At 32.5% G+C, this 21,866-nt stretch overlaps 2 protein-coding genes and 2 long non-coding RNA genes across 5 annotated transcripts; all 4 read right to left on the bottom strand.

Annotated features, from left to right (window-relative positions):
* Positions 1-469: 469 nt before the first annotated feature.
* On the bottom strand, positions 470-2,248 carry LOC108220586 (pentatricopeptide repeat-containing protein At2g13420, mitochondrial). The gene has a single exon (XM_017394389.2). The coding sequence runs from the start codon at positions 2,172-2,174 to the stop codon at positions 636-638; it is 1,539 nt and encodes a 512-aa protein (XP_017249878.1). The 5' UTR covers positions 2,175-2,248; the 3' UTR covers positions 470-635.
* An 815-nt stretch (positions 2,249-3,063) lies between these two features.
* LOC108222512 (uncharacterized) lies at positions 3,064-3,981 on the bottom strand. The gene is made up of 4 exons (XR_001806982.2): positions 3,936-3,981; positions 3,716-3,842; positions 3,556-3,610; positions 3,064-3,424 (listed from the first exon to the last, which is right to left on the bottom strand). It is a non-coding gene; the product is annotated as an uncharacterized LOC108222512 (long non-coding RNA).
* A 1,221-nt stretch (positions 3,982-5,202) lies between these two features.
* LOC108222479 (uncharacterized) lies at positions 5,203-6,223 on the bottom strand. Its single transcript, XR_001806974.2, has 4 exons — positions 6,154-6,223; positions 5,933-6,059; positions 5,773-5,827; positions 5,203-5,641 (listed from the first exon to the last, which is right to left on the bottom strand). It is a non-coding gene; the product is annotated as an uncharacterized LOC108222479 (long non-coding RNA).
* A 10,458-nt stretch (positions 6,224-16,681) lies between these two features.
* LOC108219742 (uncharacterized) lies at positions 16,682-21,174 on the bottom strand. Of its 2 annotated transcripts, none has more exons than XM_017393246.2 (5): positions 21,024-21,174; positions 20,235-20,403; positions 18,098-18,938; positions 17,313-17,479; positions 16,682-17,166 (listed from the first exon to the last, which is right to left on the bottom strand). In XM_017393246.2, the coding sequence occupies exons 2-5, from the start codon at positions 20,366-20,368 to the stop codon at positions 17,058-17,060; spliced, it is 1,251 nt and encodes a 416-aa protein (XP_017248735.1). In that variant the 5' UTR covers positions 20,369-20,403; positions 21,024-21,174; the 3' UTR covers positions 16,682-17,057. The 2 variants fall into 2 exon arrangements, with proteins under 2 accessions (XP_017248735.1, XP_017248737.1); XM_017393248.2 differs by lacking the exon at positions 16,682-17,166 and adding an exon at positions 17,578-17,670 and having other exon boundaries at positions 17,444-17,479.
* Between the last annotated feature and the right edge of the window lie 692 nt (positions 21,175-21,866).

Genomic DNA, 21,866 nt, shown 5'->3' with positions numbered 1-21,866 from the left:
GTACCATACTGGACTCACTAGAATGTCCAGACGGCCAAACAGTATGAACTCCTCATTTTGTTGTCATTTGTTAACAGCCGCTAATCATGTCTGGCATTGTCTGCCTTGATATTTGCTGGTGCAGTAGTAGTTTCTGTTTCAGTTATCCAGACTCCAGAGCAAGCTGCAACATTTTCATTCCAAGAATAAAACATATTCGATACTCCACGCCCCTGCACGCATCTGAAGTGCAACTCTTTTCTCCTCTGTTCCTAATTTCAAAGTTTCCAAACTCTTGTGGTTCTTTGAAATCCCTTTACAATTTATATGGAAAGATCAAATGGCTGAGGGAGACGATGATTAAATCAATTTCGGCAAGAGCAGGAATAGTATTTTTGTTTTTCTAAGAAGGAAATCAACATGCACAATGTAATTTACATCATCTTATGCTAAACATAAATATTCAAACTTTAATGTAAGATCATGAAAATACAAAAAAGGAACAGAAATGTTGCATTAGTAATCTCTTAAAAGCTGCTGCTGGAATCACATACAAGTGAGCAGAACATTGACTGTTCTCCATTCAATTACATAATTGGTATACATTAGTTGCAATAAAAAATGTACACGGTACCTCATCATGATACTATTTTGTATTACCTCCTATATGGCTTCAAGTGATATTGCTCGAATTCCGAACCAAAACTTATTGATTCCTCCTCGAGTTTTTTCTTCAGCCTTCTCCATGTTCTCAACATATCAGATTGTATTAATCCTTTGTAAAGTGTTTCAAACGTGACTTTCTGTGGAAGAATGCCTTTCTCTATCATTTCTACAAAAAATTGGCAAGCTTCTTTCCACTTATCTTTCTCGCACAATGCATGAATCAACAAAGTATAGGAATCCAAATCAGGTCCTGCCCCACTCACTTTCATATCATCCCAAATCTCTTCCACAATCTCCATCCTATTCAACTTCACGAACATCCCAACTAATATATTATAAGTATGCATACTAGGCAAACTTAAAGAAATCCCCTTCATTTTCCTATACAAAGCCAAAGCACTATCCGCATCTTTCCTCCCCCTATACTCCTTAAAAAAACAATTATAAGTCACCGCAGACGGCGCCACCCCATTACCCGCCATCTCCTCAACCAACTCCTCCGCTTCCTTCACCCTCCCACACGAACAAAGACATTTCACAACACTAGTATAACTTGCCACACTTGGACAAATCCCCTCCCTCCTCATCTCCTTCAACATATCCAACGACAAATCCGGCTTATGCGCCCTACTATACACATGAAGCAAAATCGAGTAACTCGTCACATCCGGCTCAACCCCCCTGTCACGCATTTCCTCAAACACCCTCCTCGCATCCTGCACCGTCCTCTCAAACCTCTCCTCCGGATGCAAACTCCTCCTCCGACACATCCCATTCAAAACCACATTATACGTAACCACATTCGGCTCAATCCCAACCTCAATCATCTCCCCGAAAAACCTCTCCGCCATCTTCCGATTATTCACCTTCCACCACCCATCAATCAAAACAGTATAAACCCTCTCATTAACCCCAAACTCCATCTTCTTCCTATTAAAAACCTCCGTCGCAACCTTCACATACCCATACTTACAAAGCGTATCGACCAAATAAATCATATCGGAACACCCCTCGTCATCCTCACCAACAACAAAACAACCCATATCCTCAAAAACCCTAATCGCCTGCCTCGTAAACCCCCCAGCAATCAGCCTCCGAATCAAAACCCTAAAAGTATTCCTCCCGGGTCTTCTCCCCACCTGATCCATCTCCACAACCAACTGCCACGCAACATCAAACTGCTTCACTTTCCCCAATATATCAATCACAATGTTATACGCCACAGCATCTGGGACACAAAACGGCTGCGTTTTAGCCCACGAGAAGAACGCGAAGGCCACTTTGGAGAAGCTGTGGAGACGCAGGAGGGTCTGGTGAAGGAGAGTGGGAGAGAGAGAGATGCCGTGGAGCTGGAGAGATGATTCCATTGAGTGGAATGGGTTGTGGTGCTGGAGGAGGATTTGGGAGATCAAATCGGCGTCGTTTGAGGGTTGGAGAGATGGAATGAGCTGGGGTTTTGATGGGGTTGAAGAGAAGAAGCGAGTCAAGCGAGTTGAGTGACGAGTTGGAAATGGAAGAGAACAAGACATCGCTGCTTTCTCCGTTTCGATCTCACTTTTCTTTCATGTAATTACTTCCATCGTCCGATTTGTGCGAGACTGCGAGCTTTTCTGAATAAAACGATTTTTAAAAAAATAAATGTTTGAGTTGATTTTAATTTTAAAGATTTCTTTCCAGTTTGTACACGTCTTTTCGACTATTATGATTTTTAGGAAATATATGTTTGAATTATCTCAAACATATAAAAAATATTACTGACGGTTAAGTAAAAGCATCTTTAATTTTGATATTCAATTGAGATTTTAATAAATTATTTTTAATGTATGAATATTAATAGATTAATCTGATTTTGATTTGATACGATTTCTTGATAAAATGTTGTAGAGTTAATGAGAATTTTTAAGATTTAAGTACGATATTATAAAATTTAATGAATTTTGATGAAATTTCAAACATCTTAAAATATATTGAACAATCTTACAAAATCCGTCGCTAAAATTTAATAAAATTCTCGAACTTTTATCCACAACTCATTTTATTATTTTCGAAAGTGATGGGATAGCTGAACTTAAGACAACACAATTAAATAAACTGTATAGAAATAAACGCACATGCTTAATTTATTTGTAAATATGCTATTTAATCCGCATGTTTCTTTATGGATTAGCGAAATAATCTAAATGTACATTCTACATTGCTATCGCATTTTAATTCACATTGTATTGATGAATCTTATCTTTTATAAACAAGATTTAAGCAAAATCATTCGAAATTGTGTAAATTTAACAACTATAAATTACAGGAATTGACAGTCGAAGTAACAAGAGAATACAAAATTAAAGTGCGCAATACTAAAAAATTATGTGTGAATTTTTTGTTATTTTTGATGTATTTTATACAAGCTACAAACATAATACATTTCACAATCTGATCACTAAGAGTTTATATCAAAAAAATTATTGTAAATATATTATTTTTGAACTTCTAGTCATACATTTATAAATAATTTTACATAACACCCTGTATTCACAACATTTCGAAAAGTAGCGCTCTCCATGTCCAACCCCATTGAAACTTCGTCACAAAAGAACATGTTGTTGTTGGTCGGCTTTGCTGTTCGCTGTGAACTTTTTCTTTCTTTTATCCTCTCTAAGTTGATTAATCAACACAGATTATGGGCTTCTCTGCTCAATTCTTAGTTGATTAATCAAACTAAATTCATTTAGAGAGGAGGTAAAGTCCAAAATTCTTGCTCCCATCATAAGCTTCTTAAAAATTACTGCAATTACAATATAATTACATGTGAGATCTCAGTTCCTGTTTAAATTGTATATATCATATATAGACATCATCATGAATCAATAAAACATGATTCAATATTATAAATTCAAAAAAGTATTCATAAAAAACCTTGATGTATCACGAACATTCCTTTTTGATCGGTCAACAAAAATTCTTTCCCTGGCTGCAATTGTTTTCAAGATTATACAATCATAAATTAGAAAGTTTAATCAAATTAATAGTTATTAGAAAAGTTCCTTATGTATACAGGATTTCGAGAGGATCATACTATGTATTGATCACTTGCAGAATTCTCATTGTTGCACGTGCATAGATGCTATGATATTGTTTTGGCGTCTTCACTAATCACAGGAGTTGTAAATTATTTGCTTGGATCTTTATCGCAACTGGTTAATCTGCACACTCAAGAGAATAAAATTAATGTATTAGAAATCTAACTCTTCAAAAAAAAATTATAAACAAATATAAGATAATCACAAGACTCGTACCTCAATTTGTATATGCGAACTTTTTATTGACACATTTTATTTCTCCTTCGTTATACTCTTTATATAGCCGCCTCACGTATGATATTAGAAGATCTTGAACGTTGATATTTTGATTTGTTTAATGGACAAGATTAAAACCGCCTATTTCGCCCACAGGTTTTGCCATCCACAGTTTTTATACCGCCCCTGGTTTTAAATTTTTTAATAATTAAATATTTCCCGTTTTATTTCAAATTTTAGATCTTTACTATAACCAATAATATATGATTTTATTGTCTTTGTACAATTAAATTAGTTTAAAAATAACACATGATTCTTAAATCATTTTTTAACTTAATTTGTTACATACATAAATACACACATACATACCTGGTTTTAAATTTTTGATGGGGTGGAAGAGAAGAGACGAATCAAGCGAGTTGAGTGACGAGTTAGAGACGAAAGAGAACAAGACATCGCTGCTTTCTTCGTTTCGATCTCACTTTTCTTTCATGTAATTACTTCCATCGTCCGATTTGTGCGAGCTTTTCTGAATAAAACGATTTTTAAAAAATAAATGTTTGAGTTGATATTAATTTTAAAGATTTCTTTCCAGTTTGTACACGTCTTTTCGACTATTATGATTTTTAGGAAATATATGTTTGAATTATCTCAATGATATAAAAAATATTACTGACGGTTAAGTAAAAGCATCTTTAATTTTGATATACAATTGAGATTTTAATAAATTATTTTTAATGTATGCATATTAATAGATTAATCTGATTTTGATTTGATACGATTTCTTGATAAAATGTTGTAGAGTTAATGAGAATTTTTAAGATTTAAGTACGATATTATAAAATTTAATGAATTTTGATGAAATTTCAAACATCTTAAAATATATTGAACAATCTTACAAAATCCGTCGCTAAAATTTAATAAAATTCTCGAACTTTTATCCACAACTCATTTTATTATTTTCGAAAGTGATGGGATAGCTGAACTTAAGACAACACAATTAAATAATCTGTATAGAAATAAACGCACATGCTTAATTTATTTGTAAATATGCTATTTAATCCGCATGTTTCTTTATGGATTAGCGAAATAATCTAAATGTACATTCTACATTGCTATCGCATTTTAATTCACATTGTATTGATGTATCTTATCTTTTATAAACAAGATTTAAGCAAAATCATTCGAAATTGTGTAAACTTAACAACTATAAATTACAGGAATTGACAGTCGAAGTAACAAGAGAATACAAAATTAAAGTGCGCAATACTAAAAAATTATGTGTGAATTTTTTGTTATTTTTGTATTTTTGATGTATTTTATACAAGCTACAAACATAATACATTTCACAATCTGATCACTAAGAGTTTATATCAAAATATTTTATTGTAAATATATTATTTTTGACCTTCTAGTCATACATTTATAAATAATTTTACATAACACCCTGTATTCACAACATTTCGAAAAGTAGCGCTCTCCATGTCCAACCCCATTGAAACTTCGTCACAAAAGAACATGGTGTTGTTGGTCGGCTTTGCTGTTCGCTGTGAACTTTTTCTTTCTTTTATCCTCTCTAAGTTGATTAATCAACACAGATTATGGGCTTCTCTGCTCATTTCTTAGTTGATTAATTAAACTAAATTCATTTAGAGAGGAGGTAAAGTCCAAAATTCTTGCTCCCATCATAAGCTTCTTAAAAATTACTGCAATTACAATATAATTACATGTGAGATCTCAGTTCCTGTTTAAATTATATATATCATATATAGACATCATCATGAATCAATAAAACATGATTCAATATTATAAATTCAAAAAAGTATTCATAAAAAACCTTGATGTATCACGAACATTCCTTTTTGATCGGTCAACAAAAATTCTTTCCATGGCTGCAATTGTTTTCAAGATTATACAATCATAAATTAGAAAGTTCAATCAAATTAATAGTTATTAGAAAAGTTCCTTATGTATACAGGATTTCGAGAGGATCATACTATGTATTGATCACTTGCAGAATTCTCATTGTTGCACGTGCATAGATGCTATGATATTGTTTTGGCGTCTTCACTAATCACAGGCGTTGTAAATTATTTGCTTGGATCTTTATCGCAACTGGTTAATCTGCACACTCAAGAGAATAAAATTAATGTATTAGAAATCTAACTCTTCAAAAAAAAAATTATAAACAAATATAAGATAATCACAAGACTCGTACCTCAATTTGTATATGCGAACTTTTTATTGACACATTTTATTTCTCCTTCGTTATACTCTTTATATAGCCGCCTCACGTATGATATTGGAAGATCTTGAACGTTGATATTTTGATTTGTTTAATGGACAAGATTAAAACCGCCTATTTCGCCCACAAGTTTTGCCATCCACAGTTTTTATACCGCCCCTGGTTTTAAATTTTTTAATAATTAAATATTTCTTGTTTTATTTCAGATTTTAGATCTTTACTATAACCAATAATATATGATTTTATTGTCTTTGTACAATTAAATTAGTTTAAAAATAACACATGATTCTTAAATCATTTTTTAACTTAATTTGTTACATACATACATACCTGGTTTTAAATTTTTGATGGGGTGGAAGAGAAGAGACGAATCAAGCGAGTTGAGTGACGAGTTAGAGACGAAAGAGAACAAGACATCGCTGCTTTCTTCGTTTCGATCTCACTTTTCTTTCATGTAATTACTTCCATCGTCCGATTTGTGCGAGCTTTTCTGAATAAAACGATTTTTAAAAAAATAAATGTTTGAGTTGATTTTAATTTTAAAGATTTCTTTCCAGTTTGTACACGTCTTTTCGACTATTATGATTTTTAGGAAATATATGTTTGAATTATCTTAATCATATAAAAAATATTACTGACGGTTAAGTAAGAGCATCTTTAATTTTGATATTCAATTGAGATTTTAATAAATTATTTTTAATGTATGGATTTTAATAGATTAATCTGATTTTGATTTGATACGATTTCTTGATAAAATGTTGTAGAGTTGATGAGAATTTTTAAGATTTAAGTACGATATTATAAAATTTCATGAATTTTGAAGAAATTTCAAATATCTTAAAATATATTGAACAATCTTACAAAATCCGTCCCTAAAATTTAATAAAATTCTCGAACTTTTATCCAAAACTCATTTTATTATTTATGAAAGTGATGGGATAGCTGAACTTAAGACAACACAATTAAATAATCAGTATAGAAATAAACGCACATGCTTAATTTTTTTGTAAATATGTTATTTAATCGGCATGTTTCTTTATGGATTAGCGAAATAATCTAAATGTACATGCTACATTGCTATCCCATTTTAATTCACATTGTATTGATGAATCTTATCTTTTATAAACAAGATTTAAGCAAAGTCATTCGAAATTGTGTAAATTTAACAACTATAAATTGCAGGATTTGATAGTCGAAGTAACAAGAGAATACAAAATTAAAGTGCGGAATACTAAAAAATTCTATGTGAAATATTTTTTATTATTATATTTTCGATGTATTCTATACAAGCTACAAACATAATACATTTCACAATCTCATCACTAAGAGTTTATATCAAAAAATTATTGTAAACATATTATTTTTGAACTTCAAGTCATACATTTACAAATAATTTTGTATAACACCCTGTGTTTGCAACATTTCGAAAAGTAGCGCTCTCCATGTCCAACTCCATTGAAACTTCGTCACAAAAGAACATGGGTTGTTGGTCATCGCTGTGAACTTTCCCTTTCTCTTATCCTCTCTAAGTTGATTAATCAACACAGATTTTAGGCTTCTCTGCTCTTTTCTTAGTTGATTAATCAAACTAAATTCATTTAGAGAGGAGGTAAAGTTCAAAATCCTTGCTCCCATCATAAGCTTTTTAAAAATTACTGCAATTACAATATAGTTACATGTGAGATCTCAATTCCTGTTTAAATTGTATATATCATATATAGACATCATCATGAATCAATAAAACATGATTCAATATTATGTATTTCAAAAAATCATTCATAAAAAACCTTGATGTATCATGAACAATCCTTTTTGATCGGCCAAAAATTCTTTCCATGACGGCTGACTGCAATTGTTTTCAGGATTATACAATCATAAATTAGAAAGTTTTTATCAAATTAATAGTTATTAAAAAAGTTCCTTATGTATATAGGGTTTCGAGAGGGAATCATACTATGTATTGATCACTTGCAAAATTCTCATTGTTGCACGTGCATAGATGCTATGATATTGTTTCAACATCTTCACTAATCACAGGGCGTTGTAAATTATTTACTTGAATCTATATTGCAACCGGTTAATCTGCAGACTCAAAGAGAATAAAATTAATATATTAAAAATCTGACTCTTCAAAAAAAATTATATAAAATATAAGGTAATCACAAGACTTGTACCTCAATTTGTATATGCGAACTTTTTATTGACACATTTTATATCTCTTTCGTTATACTCTTTATATAGCCCCCTCACGTATGATATTAAAAGATCTTGAACGTTGATATTTTGATTTGTTTAATGGACAAGATTAAAACCGCCTATTTCGCCCACAGGTTTGCCATCCACAGTTTTTATACCGCCCTTGGTTTTAAATTTTTAATAATTAAATATTTCCCTTTTTATTTCAAATTTTAGATTTTAATAGATTAATCTGATTTTGATTTGATACGAATTCTTGATAAAATATCGTAGAGTTGATAAGAATTTTTAAGATTTAAGTACGATATTATAAAATTTCATGAATTTTGATGAAATTTCAAATATCTTAAAATATATTGAACAATCTTACAAAATCCGTCACTAAAATTTAATAAAATTCTCGAACTTTTATCCCAAAACTCATTTTATTTTTTCTGAAAATGATAGGATAGCTGAACTTAAGACAACACAATTAAATAATCAGTATAGAAATAAATGCACATGCTTAATTTGATGATCCTATTCATCCTGGAGCATTTACAAGAGTCTCATGGATAAGTTCTTGAATCAAAATATAAATGAGTTTATAAATCAAAAATAAAGAGTATGGTCATAAATAGCGCTCCATGAGACTCTTAAAAAAAATTATATGAATTCTTTCTCTATCCTCTATTTTAAGGTCATTACATCATGGGCGGAATGAATCAGGATTTGGAGTCTACCCGATAGGTTGGATGAAAGAGACGGTAAGTTTTTACAAACGAATACTTATGCATAACATAGATAAAAAACGATTGTGTCATTTTAGATGACTTCGTTTCAGTGCCTGGTATAATCATGCATGCTTGATTCTTATTTTCCTCCTTTTTTTCTCCTTCTTTTCCTTTCCATAGATTTTTATTTTTCATCGGGGTTTCTTTTCAGTCATTGAAGTTTTATTGGATAAATTTCCGGGGCCATCTCTGCATGACCTTTGGTTAGTCGGTAGACTTTTTTGAATGAAAATTTTCCGCGCATATTTTTTCTTTCTTTCTAGTGTTTTTTTCCAAACATCAAATTTTATCTAATTTTTGTGGGGTTTCTGAACATGTCCTTTAATTAGATGAAATTTTTTCATGTATGAAACAAGCTCTCCAATTCTTTTGGTATTGTATTTCGGTATGATTCACTGACGCGAAAGTTTTATGACAAAAAAAAAAGAGATAAAGAGCATGTGGGTTGGCTAAGTTATTTAATACCTGGGCGGGCTAAAACTAGTTTGGGCCAACAACAAAATATAAATTTTTTGTATACATTTCAAATGGACCGGGCTGCAGCCCATCCAGCCATGGTATGGTTCCGCCTCTGCACATGGCTTTTAATTTATTTTTAATAATAAAATGTCCATCTCCTCTGATCCATCAAGTACATTTCCCACTTATACGGACAGACTCGAGTCAGATATTAATAAAAAATCTTGTCACCTATTTTATCCTTATTCTATGATTTTATGATCTAAAATTATGTCCATATTTAATATGTAATATATATTAAATCAATTCAATGTTTTTTTAATAATTTGAAAAACAGTCTCCCAGCACAGCGGGACGGACAGAAACTACTCCAGTTTCTCCTCATGCATTGCAGTTGGGAATCTCCGCTCTGCATCCACAGATTTTGTGTTTTCATATGAGGTGTATCATGAACTATGAATTATATGTTGTTTATGCTCAGCTGGTTTAGAGTTCAGCTTTTCTAGTTCATGTTTGCTTTTTCTTGATAAGCAAATAAGCCGGAAATAGCAGTACAAGTGTGTTGTGTAGAATACAGGATTAACAATTAAGTGTGAGGACATCCATGATCTTTATGCAAGTCTGGCCTTTATTCCGTGTGAAATTAAGGAGCTTATTGTTTAAGATGAAAGATTTGTTGGGATTCCTCATGGCTTTTGTCATGAGTATTTTGTGTTTATTCATACTTTTCAACCGTTACTTCAACTTTCGTCTTAGAATACGTAACTCTCAAGCCCCTTCAATGTGACTCCACTTCATTAATATTATTATTTCACCTATCAATCAAATCATTAATTTATTCGTTGAATTACGATTGCATACTTTAATATTGCAGTATCATTTTTCATACTGTCTCGTATTCATCTCGATACAGATGTTTGAAATAAGAGTTACTTTGATATAATATACATAAGTATTAAAAAAAAGTTGTTACTAGAATACAATATTATTCTCTTAAACCATCCAACATGAAATTTAGAATAATTAGTCTAACATGATATTAGAGTTTAGGCTCACAAAAATTTTGGATGTTAGAGAATTGATCCGTGCTATGATATCAGACCTTTTTCTTCGCTGATGACTCGAGTTCGACTCACTTATGTTAAATGACAAGATCATAAATACAAATAAAATCCAACCTGGAATGATGGCGAAATCAAAAACACAAAACTCAACCCGGATATAGGAGAAGTTAAAAAAATAAAAAAAAATTGAACTGGTTTGCAAGATTTGATCAAAAATCAAAGATAATACGTGCGATGATATTTCTACTGTTATCGACTGAATTATTCGTCGGAGATGAGTCGGAGACATGCATATATTGCACACCAGTGGCTTGATTTTGGGCGAGAGTACTGTCGCAGGAGAACGACATGAATGTATAATATGAATTAGTTACACGGCATGAGCTCTAGTTGTTGATCATCCTGCCGTGTGAATCACTCTACGTCCATCATAACCTTATCGTCAATTCCAAATCTCAACCATTTCCACCTATCCTCATTCAATTATACACACACACGTATTCTCAATTACTCATGTCATCAAAGACTCTAATCATTCAACTACAAATTACACGATCAATCCATGACACTAGCAAATTTCAAATTATAAACTCAAATTCTTTATTCGAAAATTGAGAGAGACAAGAGTGATAAACACTAAAAAAACTCATATAATTCAGATCCAAATTATCCGAATTCCATGCGCAAAAAAAAAAAACTAAAGATGTATAAATTTGTATATTACACACATAAAAAAGTGGAAAAACCGAAACACGGCGATCAAATACGATCATCACCACTCAAATATGTTTAATTTTTAAATCTCGTCTCGCATATTTCTCGACTTACACGTCACTCCGCGATCGCTTCGCCCCCGTTCGTCGAACCAACTCGACGCGATTAAAAAACTCCTCTATCTCCTCAAAATGAATCACCTCGAAGAATTCAAGTTTCCGTTTACACGCCACCGGCCGCAGCACCGCCCTCCGCTTCCTCGGCGCCGGCGGGCAGCTGAGGATCGCCGGAATCCTACTCCCCGGCAACGTCGGGGTCTTGCATTCCTCGTCCTCCGGACACACGGAATCGCTCGAATTTATCTTGATCGGAGATAATCGAAATTCGAGATCTGTCGACATGTTGAGGAATGAGAGTTGAATTGTGTGTGTGTTTGTGTGTGTATTTGTAGAGAAGAAGAGGCGTGCAATGGAAGGTATATGACATAGAGGGAAAGGTGGTTGTTATTACAAGATGGGTAAATATTTGTTTTCTATGTATGTGTCAAGCTCTTACAACTATTTCCTACCTAAGCATCTTGCCTATCTGCATCTTACTTCTTACTTTATTAATTTATTAAATAAATAAACTTGCTATTTTGGATTTTTATTTATTGCTTGTAGATTTACTTCTATATATTTTGTATACGATATATTGTCCTTTGGGCGGGATCAAATGAGTTTATTCAATTTTTTATTATTTTTGGCGCGGAGTTTATTCAAAGTTTCGATATTGACTGAATTTAAAATTTCAATAATATTGTATATTCTGGTTTATAGTTTTGATATTAATTAATAATAAAATTTATATCATTTGTTTTATAGTATATTTGGGTTGTGATTTAGGTATCACTTAGACAGGAGATTTTTGAACATCCTATTTTGATTTAGTATATTATTATTAACGGTTTGATTAATAATATAAATTAGGACATGAGTTTTTCATGTTAAAATTTTTTGTGTGCATTTTGCAAATTGAAACTGAATCTCGTTTTTAAATCTAACAAGTGGTATCAAAAGCCGAATTTCATGATGGATTAAGTTGGACAAAATTTGAGAATGGATTATTTGATGGGGGAAATAATTTTAATTTATGGCAGAGCTGAATGAAATCAAATATGATGTCCTTGGGAAGTTGGGAAGTTGTTTTCCTAGAAAGATTGTTCGAACTCCAGATAGAAGAAGACGGAAGAAATCATCATAACTGTTTCAATGACTTAATCAATTAGGTGAGTTATTTGGATGATACCAGTGATGTTCTCTGTAGGCCCGGGAACTGAGAAAACAAGGATTAAGTGACTCAATAGATATGATGGCACCCATTATCATTGTACGTGATTTTGTATACGAAGATCGGTGATTGAAAATCACAGGCCGAAATTTAGTGATATTCAAAAAGGGAAGAACGAGCAAAAGAGATTCTTGTTTGTGAGGATGGAGCATCGGTTGATGGACATGAATGATGAGTGAAAAATCTCTTCTGACCTTTCTTTTCGATTATAAACGATGGAATCGCCCATTACGATACATAAAAAATAATAAATTTGAAAGGATTATAAGAAAAGAAATGTCACAATATTTTTTTTATACATGCCGAAGTGATGGAAAAGGAAGAATCTCTTTTACGTATCCGCCTAGCTTGTCAACTTTTGGAGAAATGATACAAATAAGTGTGAGATATCACATTGTTCGAGGAACCCTAGATGTTGTCGGAGTAAAGGATCGTCAACATTTTAGTTCTATTTCAGATTCTTTTTCTTTCGGAATTGCGTTATCGGAGCCGAGTCAGGAATGACCCTTTATAAAATCATGTGGTGTATTGTTGGATATGAACTTGATATTAATTAGATTTTAATTTGAGTTAGAAGTTTCAGAATTGAACTCTAATTGAAGTTATATATTTCAAAATTAAACTCTAATTTGATTAAGTTTGTGGTGACTATATATGTATGTTTAAAACGTATATTCAGTCATCGAGAGCGTATCCTTAAATATTAAAGGTTATTCTAGTTTGTTCAATCATATTATTAGTATGAGTTGGGACATGAATATCCCGCATATGTATTTATTTTATGTATGCGGCAGCTAAATAATGAGTCTCTTATTTTTATTCCTAACACTTGTGTCAGTATCTTTTATTTCATAAAACTACTTGTTATTCAAAACTTCGATCCTTCTAAAATTTTATAAATTATATAATATTCTTTAGGAAGCTAGTTTTCATACTGATTAAATCATACACAACGTACAGTCATCCTCGTTTATAATGAACCTTGAAATATAGTAGTAATATGTACTGTCAATTTCTTTCGCAATCAATAGTTTGTATTTTTCGGATAATTTAGAGAGTACACAGAAATAATAGATGCCTCGTTAGTCCTACTTGTAAGGAAAAAGATGGACACTGTTGACGTTATTAACCTCGTTAACATTCTTTCTGCACATCAGCAGAACCAAAAAAATTTACCATCTGTTCGCTGTACGAATAACCAACATGGAATGTTTGCGACAACATCGGCATTTCTGTGCGGTCTGAAAGTACACATATTCGAGCATCATAAAATTCGTTCCAGGCAAAACACATAAAGTAACTTTTGTTAATGAGTGCTATTTTTCTTGGCACGCTCTTGTTCCGGAAATTGGCATTTTTGAGACTTAAAAGTTGAAATTATCAGGTCGCAAGTGGTGTTAGATTTTTATTTATTTTTATCTTTATGGAATTTTAAGAAATTGTGTTATATCAGGAAAATATAAAAATCCGACTTTCATAATTTCTTGAAGATACAAACATTGTTTTGTATTATTTTTGGTTTTCTGAAAATAACATTCTCATCCTTTTCAAGTAATTAGTGTTTGAAAACTGTTTTTAACTTATGTATTCATTTGAACAGTAGTTTTAAAAATACGATCAAATACTACACCTTTTTTCTAAATTCTATTTTAATTTTTTTATAAGAAAAATGATAACTAAAATCACGTAAATGTTTAATAGTTGTTTCTTTAAGACAATATTTGGAAAAGCGATATAATTATTTTACCTCATGTGATTCAAAATATAACTAACAAAAAATAATGAAATTATTATAATAGCTATCAAGCCGTAAAAAAAAAATAGCAAATTTTTAACCGACGTGTGATGTTACCGTTGGTATCAGGTTGATACCACAAGCCTACAATTACATGTACATCGGACACAACAACTCACAACAGGTCGGCCCAAAAATACTAAAAAATTAGTATACATCAATTATTTGTGTAGTGCTTATAAAAGCCCAAACACTCTTTTATCAAACCGACGTGGGATGTTACAAACCACTCCCTCTTATATGCTCGACGGCCCCGTCGAGCTAACAATCAAACTTACGAAATCCGGACAATGCATTGGCACTTCCGGCCGTAAAGCTCTGATACCATTTATAACATCTCAAGCTCATAACTAGATGCATACCGGACCCAATTACCCATCACAGGTCGGCCCAAAAATACTAGTAAATTGGTATACATTCAGGTGGCGTTAGCCCCCCTAAAACCTTCCCCAAGCCCTTATATATAATCAATTTATATATAATCAATCCGGAGAGTGCCTTGGCACTTCCGGCCGTAGAGCTCTGATACCATTTATAACATCTCAAGCTCATAACTAGATGCATACCGGACCCAATTACCCACCACAGGTCGGCCCAAAAATGCTAGCAAATCGGTATATATTCAGGTACGGAGGGAAGGGGGGTATGGGGTGGCGTTAGCCCCCCTAAAACCTTCCCCAAGCCCTTATATATAATCAATTTATATGATTAAAATTCATAATTTTGTAGTATTTTGTCCTTAAAAATTTTTTAGTAAAATTTCGACCCCCGGAAAATATTTCTGGTTCTGTCCCAGTATACATTAGTTATTATACATTAGTTATTTGATTGTGCTTATAAAGGCCCGAATACTCTTTTATCTAACCGATGTGGGATGTTACAATAAAATTGATATCTTCGAAAAAAATATATTTTGTAATATTTTAAACTATATTTTACTTGCCGAACACACGTGTACTTCAAGACTCTGCGGCCTCCATAAAACTTGACTGTAATTTAATAAATAAAAAAGTTTTAGAACATTGAATAAAATAAATCAATAATTTGGTCACATCGCGATCACCCTGCAAGCAAGAGTTTTGTGTTTTTGTTACGACTTACGAGAAGACAAAAGCCATGTGACATATTCTTGGCGAATTATAAGTGCATATAGTGGAATCCGAGTAAATGATGGGAAGGCAATGGATTTCATTACAAGCTAAGCAAAGACTAGTTGATCCAAGAGAATGAACGAATGAATGATCACCCATCATTCTTATTGCCAATTTCACTTTTGTCAATTACAAAACACCGCAGCTCAGTTGATTCTCATGTGGAACTTCCATTTTACGTTAAATCCAATTCCCATAAAGTCTACTCCCCCTTTATATTCGCCTCTATATACGTAGCCTTTGTGGGTTTTTTTCGCAACATACATTATCAATATTCTTCTACTGTATGTAGAATAGAATTGCATGCCAGATGCCTTTGGTCTAAAGATACCACTCGGCTAGGACATCATCGACTGAAAATAAGTCATGATGGTAAAAATCAAGAATCAAATTAATCGGCTAATCTGATGATTCAGGATTTATGATGATTTACTGATTTATCAAAAATTTATTGATGAATTTGGAATTTTAATCAAATCGAAGTGTAATCGATAAAACATATTTTAAAAATTAAGGGATTTCCCAATAAATCAAGAATCTTTAGAACACATATTTTTTTATAAATAATATCGAGAATAAGTTATCAACAGTGTTTGCTTTGTATACTTGTTAAAGAAATTATTAGAAAGTTTCAAACTTAAGAGATAAAATTTGTAGAGTGTACGCAACTTAAAATAGTCTGGACTTATTTGATTCTTATTTACATCCATCAAATATTGGGAGTAGAATTGAATGGTGCAAAATTGGTTGACCTGGGTAAGGTATATACTTCACGTGAATCAACACCGCTTGTAGTTGAAGATATGTAGATGGATACAAGTCTTTTTTGACTGATGCAGAATGCACTTGTTACTCTTGGCCAACCAATGCCATGATGCTCTAAAGATGTAACATCATATTAATTAAAATTGTTGGCATGATATCAACTTGAATGGACCTAGTTTTACATAAATATTTTTAATTTGACAGATGATCCAGAATATACGAATGATAATAGGAAAAAAAACACAAGACATGATATACAAACAACTGGAATATTTCTCCGCTAAGAATAAAGATCATTTGTGCTAGTTTAATTTTTAAAAACTCACAGTTTCAGAAAAAAACACACTCACAGTTTAGATCTACAATAAGATACATAATCAGAAGGAACTTGACGCATTGGCTACCTACAAAGATCTATCAAGCTTGATATATAATCTAAGATGCTCATGGTGCAAGATATCGTACAGTAATTATTTCCACAGCAATCACTCAACTGCTAGTCAAACACAGCATATGAAGTTGGCAAGAAATAACCGGAAATGCTGACGCTAAACTTTAGGACATACTGAGACTACAAGCACCGACTCTTCACACAAAGAGCAGCAGATAAAATGCAAAGGCAGATAATACTTTATTCGGACCAAAATTTCACAAACGCGGTAATACATGCCTTGACAAACTCTAGAAGATTATTAGTTTGCGGCCCACCAGATCTGTCAGTATTTGCTTCCCATGACTCGCTTCAAAAATAAAAAATAACAATAAATTAGGTAAGATAAGATATTTTGCAAATGTTAGAAATTCTACTAGCACTCCGCTGAATACTTTGTAGATCATTTTCTGATCAAATGAAGATTTTTGCAAATGGGATAGCTGAGAGTCTTACAGACTAATTCTGTCTAATGTTGGATCACTTGATTTCTTGGAGCTGCTACTATTCTGGATACCCGATTTCTTTTCAGTTGCAATAACTTCTTCAGATATCGATTGAACCTGAAAACCACCACTAAGAGTGGGATTGAGATTTTCTGTACCATTTGGGACACTCGTATGCTACAATGAAATATAGAAAATACCAGTCAGTATATACATGCATATAAGCAACATGAATATAAAGTATAAATGAAAGCAGTAGTAGTTCAGCTACTTGCTTCTTAGGCTGGCATATTGAGTCAAATAATGCTAAAGCAATTGCAGCGATTCTCCGGGGGGGCAAAAGTACAGTTCCAAGTGGAGTTATGTATCTGCAGTCGTGGGAGACCCCCTCAATTACACATTAATTGAACATGTCGCATGCTAATTTAAAAAGGTCAGGTGGCAGGAAATTTAAAATTTTATATCTTATTAGGTATTACCATTCAAAAAGTGGTTTGAGTAGCTATTAGTGGCTTATATAATGGAGATAAGGCCCGAGTGTTAAAAGAGAAATTACTGTTCTAGCAAACTACTAAAATTCATTCACACAAATTAAAATGCTATCTTATATTCATCTCTTTAGCAGGTTTGACTGGGACTTCACAGATTATAGGACAACAATTCATTTGAGATGTGTTATGTTTCCCATCCTATTTGAAAAACCAGCCAAAAACATTTGACTCTGAAAATTAGATGCGAGACAACACCAAGCCTACTTGTTGTAATAACTGAAAGGCACATAAAACAAAACCTCACATGTATTTCAGCAGGCAAGATATCCTTTTTTTCAAGATCCGTCCTGTCATCATCAACCCGCAGCACAGTGCTAATTTCCCTTGCAGAGTGATTGAGGATTTCTGGTGACGAATCAGCTTCTTCATCCTCTGCATTTAAATTAGTTTTCTCATCCACAAATTTAGAAGACTTTTCTTGAACATCCTCTGTATTTAAGATATCAACACTGTTGACTGTTTCCACATTCATGTTTACACTTTCATTCTCTTCCAAAGTTCCAGCAATGACTCGTGGTTCCCCTGAATCTCCATCCAGAGCAATTGTGTTAGTAACCGGCTTTATTGGAAATGTCTCTATGATGATATCTGCTGCAAGGGGGCTTGTTTTGGCCTTAGGAATCACAACTGCTTTCTCCAAAATATCGTCCCCTCTGACTATTGGTGGTTCATTCTCCAACTTTCCACCAAAACCTTGTGTCCGTTCAGATTGGTAAAAATTGCCGTTAACAATTATTCCGTCATCGAGCTTTTGGTTATCAAGTTCTTGGCATTTTTCGCTAATACCAGAAAATTGTGATTCCACTGTGTTCTGAGGAGTATTAGGCAAGATAGAAGTATCTACTATATGAGGTCCATTTGATGATCCTGTGGGAATGTCAGGTTCCATAGCAACTGATCCCAGCGGGTGATGATCAAAAAAATTATCGGCATCTTGCTCATCTATTTTCGACTTAGCTGGGCCCAACACTCTATTTTCTTGGATTATTTCCCGGACAATTTCACGAATTGTGTAGAAAGACCCGCCGACTTCCCTCTTTGTGACAGTGAGCGATGGGAAGTCCCCTTTATTTGAGAGTTGATATCTAAAGTCAGAAACTTAACAACATCAGAGAGTACACAAATTGGAAATTACCAGCAGACAGTTCAGGCTTAACAAACTGGTTGGAACTATGCAGAAAAATGAACCAAGGAAGAAACTAGAGAAGAATCATTTATTTTATGAGATATTTAAGAATGACACATCAAAAAGAGTTTAGCCCAGAAAATTAAAAGTCAACTAAGGTTTGTAACCAAGAAATGATAACAGAACATATTGACAGATCAGATAGAGATATTTACATTACAGTTTTGCATACAAGCCAACTCCTTTTACATTTACTGATATGAATGTAAAACATTGACATGGTTCAGACTTCAATTACTCTGTGTGTTTGAAGGGCGGGGGAGGTACGATTCAAAACTTTAAAATTCATACTTATAAGAAATATGGGATGGAGAAGGAACTATAGGAGAATCGCTGCTCTGATTTATTACACTTCAATCCTATGTCAACTTTAAATAATTAGAGGAACATGAGCTTATATACTCCCTCCACTTTCTTTCAATAAATGTGACAAGCAGAATATGCTTTTGTAGAGAGTTATTTATCAGATAGAATTGATAATATTACCACAACAGTATAATCCTCTAAGAAAAACGTTATAGATACTATATTACCAGTTCATAGATAAGTCTTCATTGCAAATAGTGTAAGTAACTAATAATTTGTTCCTATATATATAAACATAAGTATTTACTTTTACAAAATGAGATGTCAACACTTCTAGAAAAATTATGTAAATGTTAACTTTTTCTGAAAATAAGTAACTAATTTTGCAATATAAGGGATGTCAAAACACAATCATTCACCATACAAGTCAATTCACCCCTACGTCAGTTTGTGATAGTAGTCACTTTAATATAATTGGGCACTTTGTGAATAGATCATACACAGATTGATGACTGGGGAAATAAAGATAAACAAAAAACTGTTATTAACATTTATGGTCAATTTCAGTTAAGCCAATAATAGTTGTAAACCTTATAAGCATTTAGTTCTTGTCTTCAGGTAAATCATAGACAAAGATTAGTAATGTTTTATTAACCTATGAAGTCAATCAAATTGATAATGGATCCAAGAAAAACAAACCTGCTCACTACCGTAGCATGTCACAAAGCATTTGGCTTATAAAAGTCAAAGATACATCATTTTTTTTTCATACTCTGAGCATAATAGATAAAACAAAAATATGGGGTCACTCAATGCCTCCACTCATTGATATATGTGTTGTGGAATTATATGTAACAAAATAAAAGCAAAAAGAGAAGAAGGAGAATACTTCTTTATAAAGGACACCACTAATTCCTTCCTCTCCTCTTTCGAAGGCCTACTTCGCGCTTTCTTCTCTCCAGAATTATGGCACCTGGCTAGAGCAAATGTTTGCCCAACCCAGCTTCCCCTAATCGCATGCATTGTAATAGAGAACTCACGACTCCTGTTATTTATATCTAAAAGAGGGAACCAAAATTTAGGTATGCCACAGGGTATAACTCTCTTTTAAAAAACAACAGGTGACTAGCTCATATCAGCTGAACAGAACTGCAGCAAATACATCTCACAGAGCAAAAATCTAAAGAAAAAGTAGTAGAAATTACAGCTACAAGCAACAGCGTCGTTGATATAATCAGCATTAATATCAAATATATCAGGCTTGAATACTCATTTTAACCAAACCACGGCCCAGAAACCGAAATCGACTCCCCTTAAGGTACATTTCTAATTCTACAGTACAAAACAACAAAGTTCCTAAATTTCAGCATCGCAACATCGGATACAACTCATATAATTCCACTATCAAGAACCTATTACAAAACAAACATTAGCAACACATTACCCAAAAAAGCTCTAATCTTTACTTCATTTTCATATATACATACATAAACAGACACAAACATTACAGAATTCACATTCAATCAAGTAAAGATTACACAACTCGTCAGCAAATGCATAACTGAAACAGAGACTATTAAAATGAAGTATAGCAGGCAAATTAAAGAGCAATTTCAAATTGCAAGTGAACGAAAGCATTAAAAGTGTAAAATTAAGGGAGAGGAGAGATAGAAATGACCTGAATTTGTAGAGAGAAGAGGGAAAAACAGTGGGGGTTTTAGAGTGAGAAAACAAAAACCCTACTCATTTACAGTGTGAGTTTTGTATTACAATTATATCGACCCGGATAGAATTTTGGCCCGATATCGCATTATTGCCTGAAATTAAATTGTTCCACATTTCTTTTTTATTACTCACGGGACCTTCTCATCTATTCACGTTTTCTTTATAATACTTGTATTTGCAAGTACCTTAAATTTTTTATAAAATATAATTTTATAATTTATTTTTAAATTTATAAAATTATAAATATTATATTTTTATACATAAGAAAAAAATAAAAACAGTTAAAAAATTATATTTTTATAAAAAAATTTAAAATATGTGTCGAACACTCCATCCCCGATGTAAAGAATCTAGGGAGACGGAGAGAGTACTAATAAATTATTTGTTTGGAGTTTAGATCGAGGTTGGTCTTATAATTTTCAAGATATATATACTAGTGTTTTTGCCCGCGCTCCGCGCACGGGCTTCAAATTTTTATTGAATTTTGTTATTGTTATTTCACAAATACATTTAATAAATAATTATATTTGAATTTTCAAATAAAGTATAAAGTAGGAAGAAAAAAATTATATTAAACATAACTCTCTTATACTTAAGTTTATTTATATATCAAGAAAATTCAAGTGAAATTATATGTCAAACAATATTAAACTAAAATTATATATCAAACAAAACATTATGTTAATAAGAACATCAAAATTATACGTCAAATCGAATAAATAGATTCGAATGACTATCCACTATAATGATAGTTATACTACATTCTTGTTTCATGAGGTATTGGGCAGTCACAATT

Source organism: Daucus carota, chromosome 5, assembly GCF_001625215.2.
Source record: "Daucus carota subsp. sativus chromosome 5, DH1 v3.0, whole genome shotgun sequence".
Lineage (NCBI taxonomy): Eukaryota > Viridiplantae > Streptophyta > Magnoliopsida > Apiales > Apiaceae > Daucus > Daucus carota.
This window is presented reverse-complemented; position numbering and strand designations above follow the sequence as displayed.